The sequence below is a fragment of the Uranotaenia lowii genome, chromosome 2 (assembly GCF_029784155.1).
Source record: "Uranotaenia lowii strain MFRU-FL chromosome 2, ASM2978415v1, whole genome shotgun sequence".
NCBI lineage: Eukaryota > Metazoa > Arthropoda > Insecta > Diptera > Culicidae > Uranotaenia > Uranotaenia lowii.
Genome location: NC_073692.1, coordinates 333,716,851 through 333,733,143, shown reverse-complemented (window position 1 = coordinate 333,733,143; position 16,293 = coordinate 333,716,851). Strand labels below are relative to the sequence as shown.

Here is a 16,293-nt window from a genome sequence, read left to right as displayed (position 1 = left end):
ATCCAACAAGAAGACAATCAACAGCAGCAGCAAACAAGCAAGGAGATAGCGAAGAGAAATCGCTTCACTGCAGCCACCGCAAACCTAATTCCCGTGTTGGATGCTGATTCCCTCCTAGGAAAAGAATCACATCACAGCCGCCCCCTCCCGTGCCGACAGAAAGTGTGGAAGACAATCGTCTACCCACAGTTGGAGATAACTGTCCAATTCTGACCCGTTCACGGAGTGCAAATCGCATCAAAACTTATCCTCATTCCTCATCCCTTCCTAAATCCTGACCTTCTGTCCATCCTCCCCCCACTTTTGCTTTGTATAATTGACCCCCGGCCCTATGAAACTTGTGAAAGTAAATGGCCTTCAATAAAGAACTATTTGAATTCAAAAATAAAAAAAAGATGATTAATTAGAAACTTACTTAGAAATTCAGATAAATTTCATTCGAACGTCATAGTGTTATTCACTTGACCGGTCACTTAAATGAATTCACTTGACCCATCATTTAAAATTCAAATGAAATTACGTATGGCGAGAATTTACTACAGATGTCACTTATTTTTTAAGTGAAAATTATTTTGCGTGTATGAATACCAAGACAAGAGAAGCTTCTAATAGAAACTTCTTTTTTCTAATACCGGTTTACGTACTCATACAGCACTCGCTACATCATTCGATTATTTGACAATACCCCTGCTGGCATATTGTTTCAATCCTGCTTTGTCTTGTGATAGGATATGGTATATGTTTTATTTGGTTTCTTACAGACATATACAATACGTTTGTGCTGGAGGAGTTATTAGAAAGTTTGTTAATGCCGATCCGGCATAGAAACTAATACCGATAATTCCACCTCCAAGGTTGTTGGTTATTACATTGGATTCTAATTTGCGGATGTTGTTTAAATTTTGGCCTATAAGGGATAAGAAAACAAGACATATCTATCTACTTACCGCATATGTGCACAAAGTTTCGCTCCCGAAGAACAACAACAACATGGATTTGATTTTTGCTTGTAGAATAGTTCTCTAGTTTGAAAGTTAAAAATTAAAATGATTAAAATGCTTAAAATAATGTTTCTACATTTATTTGCCCAATTTATGTATGTTTTCAAGATGATACAAGTATTAAATGAGTATCAAATTTTACATGGGCGGAACAATTTGGAAATCTCTTCTTTATCACTTGGTGTTGAAGTATCATGAGAAGGAGGGGGGTGCAGTAATAAAATATTAAATAAATAAATAAATTAATTAATTTTCAATAAGGCTGGAACAAATATCAATTTCTTCTTTTGTCACCCTACCCCCCCCCCCCCCTTCGAAATTTCCAAAAAAAAAACCGAAGGGGGAAAAAACAAATTTAGGAAGATGGGAGTTATTTTACCTTTTGTTTTCTTGATATGATTGAATTATTCGATAAAAATTTTTATGCAACGATATAATATGCAATTTTGTTGCATACAAGCTTTCGTGCAATTTATTCCAATTTATTTGTTTTTCGCATTATTTTTTAACCAATTTGCAAATCATAGCTTATGGGGAATCGTGGGCCACACATCTTGGGACACCTATATTTTTATGTTCTTATACACATTCGGAACTTAAAATACGTTTTCCCTATCTGTAAAGTTTTCTTATGCCAAATGAAGAGTTATGAGATATATTTTGTCCATTTTATATAAGGAATTTTGCCAAACAGTTCGCGAGCCAGATTTTTGAATCTTTTTGATTATACACAACTTTCTTTGTTATTTCCTCATCTGAAATTGCTTTTAAAATAACGAAATGAATTTTGGAATTACAGTTTTGGGTCAACTCATAAACTTTGCATGTTATTTGATCAATCTGGATTTAGTGGCCCACGATTCCCCAGTATTTTTCAAAATCCAAAAAAAATTTCTTTTCTTTAAACACTCAGAACTTGGGAAAAATAACGAATTAAAGATTTAAAAAAATTATTTCATTATAAATCTATGGAACAAATAAAAAAAAATGGCCTATCATTCCCCACTCTCCCATATTTTATTAAACTGCATAATTCCTTAAATATAGGACATACATAAGTGATTGATGTCACCTTCCCCAGCACATTACTGAAAGCGCGGAAGAATTTCTTAGTTTTTTTTATAATGAAAAATTTCTTAGAATCCCAGGGTACATGACTGTGAAATTATCACACGGCAGAAAACGAAACACCATAATTTTTGAAACAATTCTCTCTGCTCTACAAGCACGATTTTATTTTGTCACATTCATCTAACTTTTCGAGTTATAAATATAGTTTACGAATTTATTTTGTATGAAAAATAGGAATTACAAATTGTTTTCAACTATAGCAGTGCATTTCAGGTTTGGAAACAAAACGTATCACTCAAGGAAAACAAACATACATTCGATTTGGGTTTTTAACTGCGCACAAATTTCACTCAAGCTATTCTATCGACCCCTTTTTGGTGGCCGGTGTTTTTCTTCTTTGTAATGCAGAGTTTTCTCGGTATACAGTGACTTGTAATACTAAAATGCGCCATAAGTGGAAAAAAGTAAAACCGTAATTTATATATTTAGGTATTTGTTATTGGGTTTGGTTGAGAAAGAGAAAACATGATTGTACAGCACCTTTAACGTCGATTCCTATTAATCTACCAATTATAATAGCCACTGAAGTTTTTTTCTCTTCTAACATTGAGCTGGATTGTAGCCTATCATTATCTAGTTTGCTTACATCTTGCTGTTCAATACAATTAGAAGATTCACTCTTGTTTTCAATCGATTTCAACTGAACCAAACGCCGCCGATTGGGTTTAACATAAATTACTGGTTTGGTTTATGTATCATAAAAAGAAGGAAAAACGTGTTTCTCTTATTCTCCTAGCTCTCAATTTTGTAACCTAACAAAACTCAAAAGCATTCACTCGAACGGAACAGGAAGGAGGGTTAATTATCCTGCAGCGTGGCCAACCCACGCCGGTCGCCATGTTTTGTTGAACTTTCGCGGGCTTCCACTCTAGACTTCGTAATTTTTGTATCCTGTCACAAGTGATGCTATGAAAAAGTTGCTTCCTGTATAACGATAACCCGCCACGGAAAAAAAGCGGTCAAACCCATTACCAGACCGTTGAAGATAGACAAGATGAAAAGCATCGTTACCGATGATAAAGAAAATAAAAGAGAATCGAGACAGGGAAAGAGAAAAAGCACACTTTAATGACTTTGTTACCCCCCTGAGGCGGCAATCAAAAAGAGTTTGATTGTAATTAAAAACCAATTCATTAGTGACGATAGGCAGCCATTATCGGTAGCTTCGAAAGAGAGTTATTTTTTGTTTTGTTTAAGGAAGCAGCTGTATGGTAATTTGAATAGCTGGCTTTAATGATTGTTAATGACAAAAAACATCAACAAACGAGCTTTGAAGAGTAACTGGTAAGGAAATCATGCAATTTGATTGAATGATTAGAGGAAAAAATGGAATGCACTTACTGCAATCGAATGCGTTTGTGAAGCGGGAAAATTAACTCTCTTTAGGAAAAAAGGTTAGTCACGTAATAATTGGATAAGTTGATTATTTGGTAACTAGAAGTCAATAACATGATATCATCGGAAATAATTATGATAGTGAGAATATTTGGCGGAATTGAGTGTATTATTTTGTTTTAATGGAGCCCTAAGTGTTCAATGACGTTAGAAAATCCATATAATAACACGATAGATTGACTAAACACCTAGAATCGGATTGATCATCTCAAAAGATACTCAATTATTAATGCATTATTCGGGATTTCTCTGTGTTTTAATGCAGCTTTAATCAGAAATAGTGACTTAGATTAAAAAATGAGAAAAAAGCTTGGCAATATAAACGCAAGTCGAATTTGGTAATTAAAAGTAACAAAAAAGGAATGTTCATCTATCTTTGCTTAAATTCTTCGGTTTCATCCAATCGTTTCGAGTTAGCGCTTTTAACATACGAGTGTCGCAAGATTTTGCGCTATGAGAAACCTTAACATCAATTCATGTTTTATTCTTCTTCAGCATATCAAGCACAAATTATCAAGAAGTATGATTTTTATTATTATTTTTTTTTGGTTCATTGATGGCTCTCTAAATTTGTACTTGATAAATGCACTTTAACAGTTAACTAGGTAGGTATGTTTATTCTAAACAATTATTCGATCTGTTAGTTTATAGAATTTATGTGAGCATATGTGCTGTAGCAAACAAGTTGGAGGTAACGAATTTTATTTTTGAGCACCGCAATCCAAAATTCTCAATTGTTTATTTATTGATTTTGAAAAATGTTTTTAAATTTTGACCTAGCAATCACTTAAATGGAAGTTAGTTTGGTTTTTGTCGAATAATTCGCTTTATTTTAGAAGAAAAACTTAACATTTGGTGCTTATGCCTACGGTTATGGGTTGATGGGAAAATAAACTTTTCTTGAAAGAAGCTGGAATGTTCGCGAGTTTGCTTATCAAAAATACCGACGCTGTAAAAATGGTTCCTCAAACTAACTTTTTCTGTATCCTGTTTTGTTTCAATGTGTTTTGCGGATTGTTTCCTATCGGTAGCATATTGTAAATTGTGTTGTTCTTAGTGTAAGATGTAATATCTAATTAGTGGTAGATACAACTGAACAAGATGTTTAGTTTTAGTAGAAAAATGTGGAGGTCAACCAATGATCGCGACTCATTGCCGGATGAGTTTGATGCGATCACGGCTGTAGAAAAACGGCAACAGCATGTCACCCGTATGCTGCGGTGGGATTTTGCTTCAAGTCCTACTAAATGCAGATATCCGCCGCAAGTGACCGTAATTCAACTCTCAAAAACGAGGTTTTTAGTCTTCATTCAGGGGCACACGGGTTAAGCACACGTTGATACCTTGACTTTGCTGGGTTTCGAGCTCCCGGACGATGAAATCCCGTAGATCGCTGTAGGCCTGCTTCAGGTGGTTGTTGTTGATGACCACGTCGAAGTTGCCGGCTGTGTTCCCTGTGAGAAAATAATTGACAATGTATTGTAACATCTTGGTGACAGCTATTAAGTCAAAAGCACTCGCGGTCTTCGGAAAAGTTTATCATTGAATTAAAACCTTTATTTTCAAAATTTTTGTAGAGTTCTATACTGCCATTCCAAGCAAAACTGTCCCATGTGGCTATGGGTTATTTTCACTTTTTTGCTGAAACGGTCTCTTTTTGTGCTCGATTCTCCATTTACCAATGTTTGTTTATTTTTTACCGAAAAAAATACCGAACAGTTTATCGATTTACACATGTTAGGATTTCGGTAAAAAAATCACCGAACTCGGTAATTTTCGTTTACTGTGCATATTACTATTTAACTTTATTTTTTGGGAAAATAAAAAATTATACGAGATTTTAAAATTATAGAAAAACTGTAGACGTGTGACAGTTTTTCGTAGAACTAGCATCGGTTTGCGTTCTGATTCTGCCCAAAAGTGTCACACGAAGCATTTTGAGCTCTTATTTCCCGTTTGTTGTAGAAAATGAAATTATTTTGGCAGAAACATTGAAAAATTGTTAACTTGAACTTTTCACTACGAAAAAAATGTCGGTGATTTTTTTAATTTTAGAGAAAAATTGGAAATATAGCTGAAATTTCAATCGCGTTTTTCTCGTTTGCTCGTTTTATCACATGGGACAATTTAGCTTGGAACGTTGGTATATTTTTGCCAAAAAGTGCACAATTTTTTGAAATTCTTTGCACTTCGGAAAAATGTGGATTTTGCTGTCTCGTGGTATTTACTTCTGTAATAACGAAAAAAAAAAGATTTTATACGCTTGAATCTTAAAATTAACCCTTTTATTCGTACATAAGCATAAATCAAAATTAATTTAAATTTCACTTGAATTTATTTATAATATTCTTTAATATCAGATTTTTATTCTATAAGTGTATCGGGAAAGCCTTTCATAAGCAGAAGGATATTTATAATTACTGGATTTTTTTTTTCAAAATTTAAAAATAAAACAATTTTCTTTGTAAAAATATATATTCAAAAAGGTCGCTTTTCTGAAAGCTTTATCAAAACCAAACCGGTTATAATTGAAATCAAGATGAATGTTACCCAAACTTAAATTATATTTAATTTTTCATTCCTGACTTGACGTACAACAATACAGAGCACGATATCAATATTAAGCTTCCTCTATTTGTTTAAATTTTCATGAATATACAGTACCGTTCATAATTGTATAGAAATTGGAAGGACGTGCACTGTCACTTCAACTTTGAACTTTCATAACTTTTTTACTCTGATGATATTTTTTATCAAATTTTCTGCGTAAGATAGATCAGCTATCCCACTGTTATATCATTAAATTCGAGTTTTCTGATATTTGTGTGGTCAGAGATACAGTTATTCTACGAAAATTGGACTTTTTGGACCTTTATCATTCAAACTGCAATATCTTAAGTGGTTCTAGACGAAAAGTTCGAAATTTCATCAAAACAACATCGAAATCATTTTTTTTTGTTTTTTCTTTGAAGTGCGAAAAAAAAACCCTACATTTTGATTACAAAACATTTTTATTCCGTTTACATAGCTCCGAGATAGACCCTTTTTAATGCGTCCAGATTTTGCGTAATCCATGCTTTAATTTTGGACGAATGTTTCTATAGGGAAATTGCGAATAGAAAAGGAATTGTTTTCATGAATCGTCCGACATTCTATGGAAATCGCATTTTGAGGTTCATGCTTGCAATATTGTACATCGCGTTACTTTTGATCCCATCGATAGAACTTTTCAAAAACTTCAGACATGCTTACTTTTTATTTCAACAATCACTCTGCGAAATTAAAAAAAAAACGTGCATAGTTTCTGAGATATTGCAGTTTAAATGGTAATCGCCGAAAAAGTCCAATTTTCATAGAATTACTGTATCTCAGGCCACACAAATTTTAGGTAGCTCAAATTTTATGATATAACAGTGTGATAATTGATCTATCTTACGCAGAAAATCTGATAAAAAAAATATCAACAGAGTAAAAAGTTATGGAAGTTCAAAGTCGAAATGACAATGCACGTGCTACCAATTTCTATACAATTATGAACGGTACTGTACCTTTTTCAGTTTAAATTGAACAAAAAATAATAAACAATTTATTCATGAAATTTAATTTGCGAATAATTGAAGTTCCTGTTTAAATATAATTTAAATGTTAATCTGTGAAATTTTTAACGACTTTTAATCGATAGTTTAATGTGATTTGATCCTAGTTTGATATGATCTGCATCTTGAAGCCCTTCAAATTCATTAAAAATAAAAAATTCCGCTCGAAAATATTTCGTCATTTTTAAACTGCGGGGGAATTAATAAAGTTTAGGGTATTTTATTGAAAAAAGTTAAGAATTCTTCGAAAAATCAGAATAGATTGGACGCAAAAAAGAAATATGCAGTCATTATTTCCTCCATAACTGTAAAAGAAACGAAAAGCCCATTATGACGTTTTAAAATAAAAGCTGCAACATCGTAGGTGGTGGGAAATGACATGTTTTGCCGAATATTTTATGATACAGGTGATACTTTTATAAGACGTCTCATGTAGAAGTCTACTATATAGTTTATTCAACACTTGGTTAACTTTCAATGTTAAGTATTGTTGAAAACGCAGGTTTCAGTGGTGGAATAGGGTTATCATGGTTGTCCATTCCTCCCCGAGCGGCTTGAAAAGTGCAACTCAGTGAACTTTTCGTTCTGAAACAATTGCCCTGCTCTGTAAAGACGCCAGGCGCACACCCAATCTAGGAGCAGAGAAGGCTTCGCCAGGGTGAGAGCAAGAGAAAAAAAATCATCACATTAAGTGTAGGGGAGCAACGCTGAAGCAACTCAGTAGGTTTTGTTCCCAACAAGAAAAGGAAGAAGAAGAAGCAACATCGTTTCGTGCTGTTTGTTTGCCTACTGTGGTAGGAAGAGAAGGAAAAAAATGCACTTCAGTTGTGTGTTTCGGGATTTCTCCTTCACACACAGTAGCGTTGCTATTGAGGCACCGGTTTTGCTCAGCACTCGGCTTCGGTTGTACTCGGAAACGAGTGTAGAGCATTTCGGAAGGAAGTGTGGTGCTCTACAAATCGTAGAAGATAACGGTGCGATGTACACAGCGTACTGTCTGATTTGAGAAGTGCGGACCAACCATGAGGGTTATCTTTATTCATGTTTCGTCTGTTAGGTCATTGAAATAAAACTTTATTAATTAGCGATAGCTAATTGTCACTTTCCACTTCTTATATTCCCTAACTGGGAAAGTACTCTATTCTCAATGAATACTTTGATATTCTTAACTCATAATATCTGGCAACACTTTTGTGTTACCACAAACTCAATTCGAGTATTCTCGCCTAACCGTGTGGTGATGTAAACATTTATACCGCGTTTATCATCATCATCTGTCATCAGTAATCATTGATCTATTGTTCTCGAATGCGAATTGGAAAAAGCAAGAACGATGAAAACAAGTTTCAAAAAGTATTATTTGATTTCACTTGGAAAGTTATGAAGTTAGAAATGTGGATTTGAAAAAGGGTTCATCAATCCCAAAAATCTCAAAAAAAAAAAAAAAAATTAAACGAATTTAAAAATTATAAATAACTCTAATAAACAACCATATTTCTATAAGAATCTGAAATCAGATTGTCAGGGCTGATAATGTATTTTACTTTTAATCTCGGACTTGAAAAGTTGAACTCAAATTCTGAAATACCAGCTTGGTATGGAAATTCTGATCGATAAATGTCGATATTAGTTTCAAAGTTTAATTGCCAATTCGAACTTTGAGTTTGAATTTTGAATTCTAGTTTTACTTATTACTAATCACTAATCGTACTTCCATAGCCAGAACTTATGTCTGAGTCCCAAAATGTGTTATTATTCCTCTTTTCTTTGTTCATGCTTTTAATCATTTAACATAAAAACATTAAAATAATCAAAAACATAAAGTGGTTGGGCCTACCATGGAGCAGAGAGAGGTCGGACACGAATGCCAAAAGTTGGTAAAATGTCCTAAATTAAATTAATAATAATAATAATGGAGCAGAGAACGCAGAGACGTCTGGAACAAAGGAACAGGAAGAAACGTGGACCACCAGTAGCATACGTTTCAAAGGGGATCGTTGGAAGCATGCTAAAAAAATACTCCTCGATGCTGAAACCAATGATGAAACCAACCAATGATGAAACCAAGCTTAATGTATAGTAATTCCGCCAATCTATTGTTCTATTCTTCAGTGCCTGGAAATTATTTATTTTGTACACAAAAATCGCAAAACCTTAAAATAGAAGATTTTGAAGAATTGGTGTAGTAAACAAAAGGATTGGAAATTGTTAAGCTATAATTTCTTTTCTGTGTTCAATCATTTCTGGTCATCGACCAAGGATAAAGCGCCTTTGCTCGCTCTTGAAAAGAAAAAAGCACTAAGAGAAAATAAGTACAAAAAAACCTTTCGAGATCTGTTTAGAACTCGAGAGGTTTTCTAAGCAAACAATATAGTAATCTTCCGTTATGAAGAATGAAGTGAGTAGTAGTAGTATATGTAGAAGATAAATATTGATAAATAATGACCATTTATGTTCAAAATAATAACTTTTCATTCAGAAAGCATTCGTTGTATCTAATTGTACATTTCCTTCAGTCATCAGATTTATATCAGTCTTTTATCAGTTCCACGTGGATGTACACTTTTAGCTCATATGCAACAGAACAAAATTGAAATAAAACTTGAGTTAATTTAATACAAAACTAATCTTTTAAGTTTTTATGGATACATTAAATGCAACTAATTATAAAACCAATATAAATATTTGAATCATTCACTTATAAATTATTATGAAAAGATACTTATCATTTAGCCATTAGTTGGCTTCAGCAATTTTCAACGGTCCACCAGCACAAACGACAAATTGTTTTTTTATCATAGCACGCCTTGAACTGTTAATTCAAGGCTTCCCGGAAAACTAACCCCCCAACAACATTTCCAAACTTAACCACTGCCCCAAGCTTTTTGACCGAATCATCACGACTACCTTTCTTCACTTAAAAGCACTTCATTTATTGTACGTCTAAAACACAATCACTAAAAGTGCAAATCCTAAAATTAATAGGAATTCTAGGCCCAACTGTCTTTTAGATCCACTCTTTTATTTTTCTTGCCTAGCAACACAAACAGGCTTCAACACATTCGCTCAAAGCAAATTTAAGGCAGCATAAAAAAACCAAAACCACAAGTTTTCAGGAGCAACTTTCAATTTTTTATCTTTGTACACACATCCGCCTGCGCGTTAAAAACATTTTAAATAGATTTTTACTAAATTCCTATTTAAATAAAGAAATAATTGATAATTTTCACTGGAACAAAAAACAAACACAAGCGATGCCATCGGGTCACCGCCTACTAACCTTAAATTTTGAATCCTAGTTTTAGGACTTAAACTTGGAAATTTAGATTAATATTGTATAAATAACATTACTATTGTTTTTTTTTATTCTGATTATGAATAGATGATATTCGAATGTTATTTGAATAATTATTTCTGAAATCATAGTACTGCGTTATGGTTACTGAATTATGGATTTAGATTACTTGTTTCTTAGTTTTGGTTTTATTTCTTTTCTAAAATGAGTATGTTCAATCCAGATAATGAATAAGAATTCAGAATCTAAAGCTTAGTTATATTTATACATTTTGAAATTTAAATTTGAGTCCGATTTCAAAACTTGAAATATCAAACTTATACCAGAATCTTGATTAAAGTCTTAACACAGAGGACACTATTCGACCTTCTTAATTCTAGTTCTGAATCAAATCTGTATTCAGAATCTAAATTTGAAATATCATACTAAGCCTGCATTTTTAATCAAATTTTTCTATATCAATTCTGCATCCAAAATTTGGATTCTGAAATTAGAATTTCGAACAATACTGGCTTTCATTTCTAACATTCGATGGAAAAGCGAACATTGAAAAATGGAAACACGTATAAACTTTTCCCATTTCGTATTTTCATTTAAAAAAATACAATTCAGCCGCAGCCCGTGGCGTAGAGGATAGCCTTCAAGTCTTCTAAGCCGAGAGATCGAATCCCGGTCAACAGCATACATAGTACACTTTCTGTGGGTTGGTGGTTCTAGCATTTGTAAGATGTTAGCCATCATATCCTCGAAAGTTGTACGCTTTAGAGTTACAGGGCTAGAAGCGACCATGCGGTAAAAAAGTAGGGCAAAATAGTTACTTTGAAGTGAAATTAGGTTGAAATTAGTAAATTTTTGGAAGGCCTTCATGAAAAAGTGACAAAACAATAATAGAGGTTTGAAAAAAGATAAAGGACAAAATGTTGACAGAAGATTGACAATGACTTAAAGAAGCTAGGCGAAAAAATTGACTTAAGATGATTATAACACAAAAAAGGCTAAATAGTTTTTACGAGACTAATCTTCAGGGTAGAATCCAATTTTTCAATTTTAAAACCAACTCAAAGAGAATTTACTTACAAAAATGGAACATTTCCTAAAAGATTCATTGCAGACTTTATTACATCATTCGCATATAAATCATTAGAAAGATTCAATAGAAAAAATTATGTTCAAAAATTAAGAAATTTAAAAAAATATTAATAAATGATTTAACACGACAATTTCTTTAAAAAATTAACAGATTCAAGAAACACCTCAGGAATAGTGTATCCATCCAAGAAACGCCTATTGGAATATTGTAGAAAATGTATCAGTAAACCTCTAAAAAGGTACAAAAATTACTGAAAGTTATCGAAAACTTCAAAAATGGTTTGAAATCTATGTATATCTACCAATCTTTCAAATGATGCGAAAATTTCTAGAAATTAGGGACCTTAGAAATGAAATATCTGATATTTTCGATTCAATTAAGTCACTTTTCACAAGTTTACCTTCCATTTAATACAACCAAGAGCATTGAAAGCATGGAATGTTTCCTGCCATGTGATTTAGTGCACTGTACAGATTTTAATTGTTTTTTTTAAGGACCAAATTTCAAAAAAAGTAACTTCTGAGTGACCAGCCTGAAAAAAGTGACAAAGTTACTAAAAAGTGACCAAGAGTTAAGAAAAAGGAATCTCTTCGAGGAAACATCATGTTTCATTGAGATCCTGTATATGTTTGTGTTCGTTAAAAAAAATTAACGTCTATGTCAAACTTTACTAAAAGTTTATTCTTGATTAACTTCAACCTTTTCTATACGTAGGATTTATATAGAAAAAGTGATTTGCACTGCATAAGGTTTTGTCCGGTTTTGACGTCCAATTTCCGTTTATTTCCCGGTTTCCTAGTGCTTTTTTCAATTCCCGGTTTTATCCCAGTTTTCCTGGTTCGGTGGCCACCCTGCATTTATGCACATATACTCCTTTAGCTCCCAGAGCCTCAATTGATCCTTACTTCAGTGACGGTAACCTTTTTGTATAATTAGATTATTTCAAATCAAAGAGATTTCTCCGACTTAAATTTCGATTGCATTTGATGAAGATTTAGGTACATTTAAAAATAACGACATAACCCAAGAAAAACATTTAATTTTTCGAACATGGTAATTTCAAAAAATGCTTCGCGTGCCACAAGTAGACAGCCGCGGGCCAAATGTGCAGATTGATAGTATTACGTATCGTGGAAGGTAATCTGGGAAATTCCGTCACACATTATGAATTCTTCATGTGTGAAGAAATTTTTCATATGGCAAAGGGAAGAATGCCACAGTGTGGTAAATTCCTGAAAAAAAAAAGTTACAGAGGTTGTATATAAGAAACGACCGAGAAGTTCACGTAGAATTACAATGTCTTTGTGCGTCAATATGCTTTTCGTCTTAAATTAGCATTCTAGAATAAAGTATGTCGAATTTTTTTTAAAGGAATTTATCTTCAAGAAAAGTCATTCTTCCCTAAATTGTCGTTTGATACCTATTAATGGTCTAAAACGACCCATAAAGATAGTATGCAGCTTTTTCAACTGCATAGCAAAAGGCCTTCGAAATGATTGCGCCCGGCAGTTATGCAAGTAATGTGACCAACACACGAGCTTTGTATCAAACGCTTGCGAGAAAAGCTTACAACGACTGCTTTGATCTAAACGCTTGACTCAATGCAAAACTTTCAAACTGTTTAGCCTTATGCGTCTCGTTGGAATCAGTATCTTGTTTTTATTTCCCTTCAGATCACTTAACAATCACTAGCTAAAAATGTTGCTTTTACCTAGGATTCCGAGGCAATCGTTGGATCAACTATGTTTTTCGGGATGAATAAGCCACAGAAGCTTAAAATCCCTTGAGAAAAAAAAAAAAAAAAAAAAAAAAAAAATCAACTATGTTTTCATATAATCAAACTTCAATAAACGGCCCTTTTCAGGGCCAAAATCTTAAAAAGAGAGAGTCTTGACTTTTCTGTTAACATTCAGGGATGACGAGTGCGATGGGTGGGTGGTGTGGATGGTCTGGATGGGTGGGTGGTGGTGATGTGGGATAGGTGGGTGGATGGTGGTGGTGTGCGATTTGGTGGTGTGCGATGGGTGGGTGGGTGGTGGTGGTGTGCGATGGGTGGGTGGTAAGGATGGATGGTGGTGTTCGATGGGCCAGTAGCATGGAAGGCCGGGTGATGGTGTGCGATGGGCGTGAGAAAAGGATGGGTGGGTGGTGGCGTGCGATAGGTGGGTGGTGAGCGATGGGTGGTGTTGGGAAGTGTGGTGGGGAGGTGTACGGTGGGTGATGGTGGGAAATAAGCTGCGGTGGGCGGGTGGTGTTCCATGAGTAGTGACGGGAGGTGTGTGTGGCATGGCGATGGAAGGTGTTGATGGGAGGTGTGTGTGTGTGCGTGTGTGTGCGTGTGTGTGTGTGTGTGTGTGTGTGTGTGTGTGTGTGTGTGTGTGTGTGTGTGTGTGTGTGTGTGTGTGTTGTGTGTGTGTGTGTGTGTGTGTGTGTGTGTGTGTGTGTGTGTGTGTGTGTGTGTGTTTGTGTGTGTGTGTATGCGTGTGTGCGCGTGTGTGTGTGTGTGTGTGTGTGTGTGTGTGTGTGTGTGTGTGTGTGTGTGTGTGTGTGTGTGTGTGTGTGTGTGTGTGTGTGTGTGTGTGTGTGTGTGTGTCGCGGGTGATCTGAGCTATCACTACTTGCTCCCGCTGCAGTTGGCCATCTCTGTTCTGCTCTGCCCATGTGATAGGTTTGAATTTCTCTGAAAAAGTGAAACAAACCGTCAGTCGACCACTTCTTTTATTCCTATCGCTTGAAAAAAATACAAAACTCAGGAAGGGGCGGGGCGTCCTAGTTTTCTTTCACTTTCGAATAGCCAATCAACGTTGAGCAGGCTTGGTATGTCTTTTAAGAAAGATGTCTTTGAAAGAGGCGTTTTTCGTGACGCGAGATCCGTTCGCGAATTTCAATTTGCCCCCCTATAGTGTTGCCGTAAGACGTAATTCTACGTCAAAATTCATATGGCAAAAGGGTTTTTGTGACGGAAAAAACCAACAATTCGCGGATGTGCACAGGGAGTAAATCAAGAAGAAAATTTTGCCTTTCTTTAACTTCCATGATGCTAAAGTTATGCTATGGACAGATCTATCACTGTTAGAACGTGCAATCATATAAACAGAAAAAAAGACCAATTTATTTTACCCAATGGTGTTTTTACCTAAGTTTGTCCAACAGATAAATGTTCTGCAAAAATTCAGTGAAAACTGAGGTTTCAAGCGATATTGTACAGGTAAAGAAATTTTTAATCCGCATACACCGATAACTTCATTATTATAACTTTTTGATAAGAAACTTGTGCAAAATAATTCGGCTGGATATGCTCATAAGACCCATGACCCAATTATTAAAACTTTCATGACATTTATTCGGTGTGTTGCTCAAATAAGAGTGGTAATTACAGTATTTTTACTTAAATGTAAAGGGTGTCCCACATCAAATTGCATCACAATATAAACGCTGTAAAAAATTACCTAATAACCGATTCTCTCCAAACATTCAGACAATAAACTATAAACCATTTGTTATCTTTACTTGATTTTAGTTCAATACCATCTTCGTACCATCGTAAATTAGGCCCAACTATACCCAAAAAAAAAACGCAACATCTGAAAGCAGCATCGCTTATACAGAAACCTACTTTTTTGTTATTTCTTCCTCAAAATTAACTTCTTTGAGCCGCCCACTGAATGTGTTTCAAAATAGCACAGTATTTTTTAATGGATCTTAGTTCCGGTGCTTTGGAAGAATTTATGCTCCTGGATACAAAACTGACTTTTTTGGCTTCATATCACTTCATGGAATCCTTTGATTAGTGGAACGAATAAATAGAATCTTATTGGAAGAAAATAATGGGATACTGGGTATGCCAACGAATGACGCGCAACGTAAGGTCGATTTTTGAAAAGGGCACATTTTTTGCCATATTTGCAAAATTTGTCAGGTTTGTAAAATTTATCAAGTTTGTGAATGTTGTCATTTTTTTTTGTATTTTTTATCAATTTTGTCAACTATGCAAGTTTGGTTCAATTTGTAATTTTTGACGATTTTAACAATCATTTCATTTTTGTAATTATAGACTAGGGTAAATGTACCCGACCTTGGCACCTAAGGCATGGTTTAACCTTTTTTTTCGACATTCCTACCTTCCTGTTGAGTGCACCATATAACATCCTTTAAAGAATTCACTTGCTAACTTGCTTAGAGTTCAACAAAAATATGTTTTCTCTATGGAACTTTCATTAATGTGAGTAAAATGCATGCAAAGTACTCACTGCGATGCTCCAATTACTTGGCCGCCGTACCAATTGTTTGCCGTTTCGATGATCCGATTCTTGGCCACCAGCAAAGTGCAATAGATCTTTACCAACAATGTTCAGTTGACAATTAACAGAATCGTGGGCTATTCTGAATATAAGGCCACTGACAGAATGACGTCAGCTGAGCGTAAAGTTCTATGCGACGATGGAACACCGGGCGCCACTCATACAACAAAACTGCTTCTGAAAACATTGATGAAATTTGGTTGGAAGGGAAGCACAAAATAAGCTTTTATTTCAAAAAGTCGGAAGTCCAGAATTTCCGCAATGCGATTGCGATAAATACGGTTATTTTCACTACCAAACAACTATTTTCATATTGTGGTGTTCGGCTTCATAAAGTAAGAAATTGAAAAATTCCTTGAATGGTATTTAAAAATTTTGCCCTTTTGAATTTGTTAGCTGAGATTATGAGCTTCTAGCAAGAGCCATCTCGAATGCCCGGGGCGTTGCGCAGTGGTTTGACCACCAAAAAGATGTTAGAATGTAA

General features: G+C 34.6%; 1 protein-coding gene across 7 annotated transcripts in view; it reads right to left on the bottom strand.

Annotated features, from left to right (window-relative positions):
• Nucleotides 1-2,197: 2,197 nt before the first annotated feature.
• LOC129745858 (uncharacterized) overlaps nt 2,198-16,293 on the bottom strand; it is a 43,315-nt gene continuing 29,219 nt past the window's right edge. For 6 of the 7 annotated variants that reach the window (XM_055739220.1, XM_055739222.1, XM_055739223.1 and 3 more), the window contains 2 exons: nt 4,871-4,981; nt 2,198-3,056 (listed from right to left, as the gene is read on the bottom strand). In XM_055739220.1, coding sequence (XP_055595195.1) covers nt 3,001-3,056; nt 4,871-4,981 — 167 coding nt within the window. In that variant the 3' untranslated portion in view covers nt 2,198-3,000. Of the gene's footprint in view, nt 4,982-16,293 lie in introns of all 7 variants that reach the window. The other variant, XM_055739221.1, reaches the window with a different exon arrangement.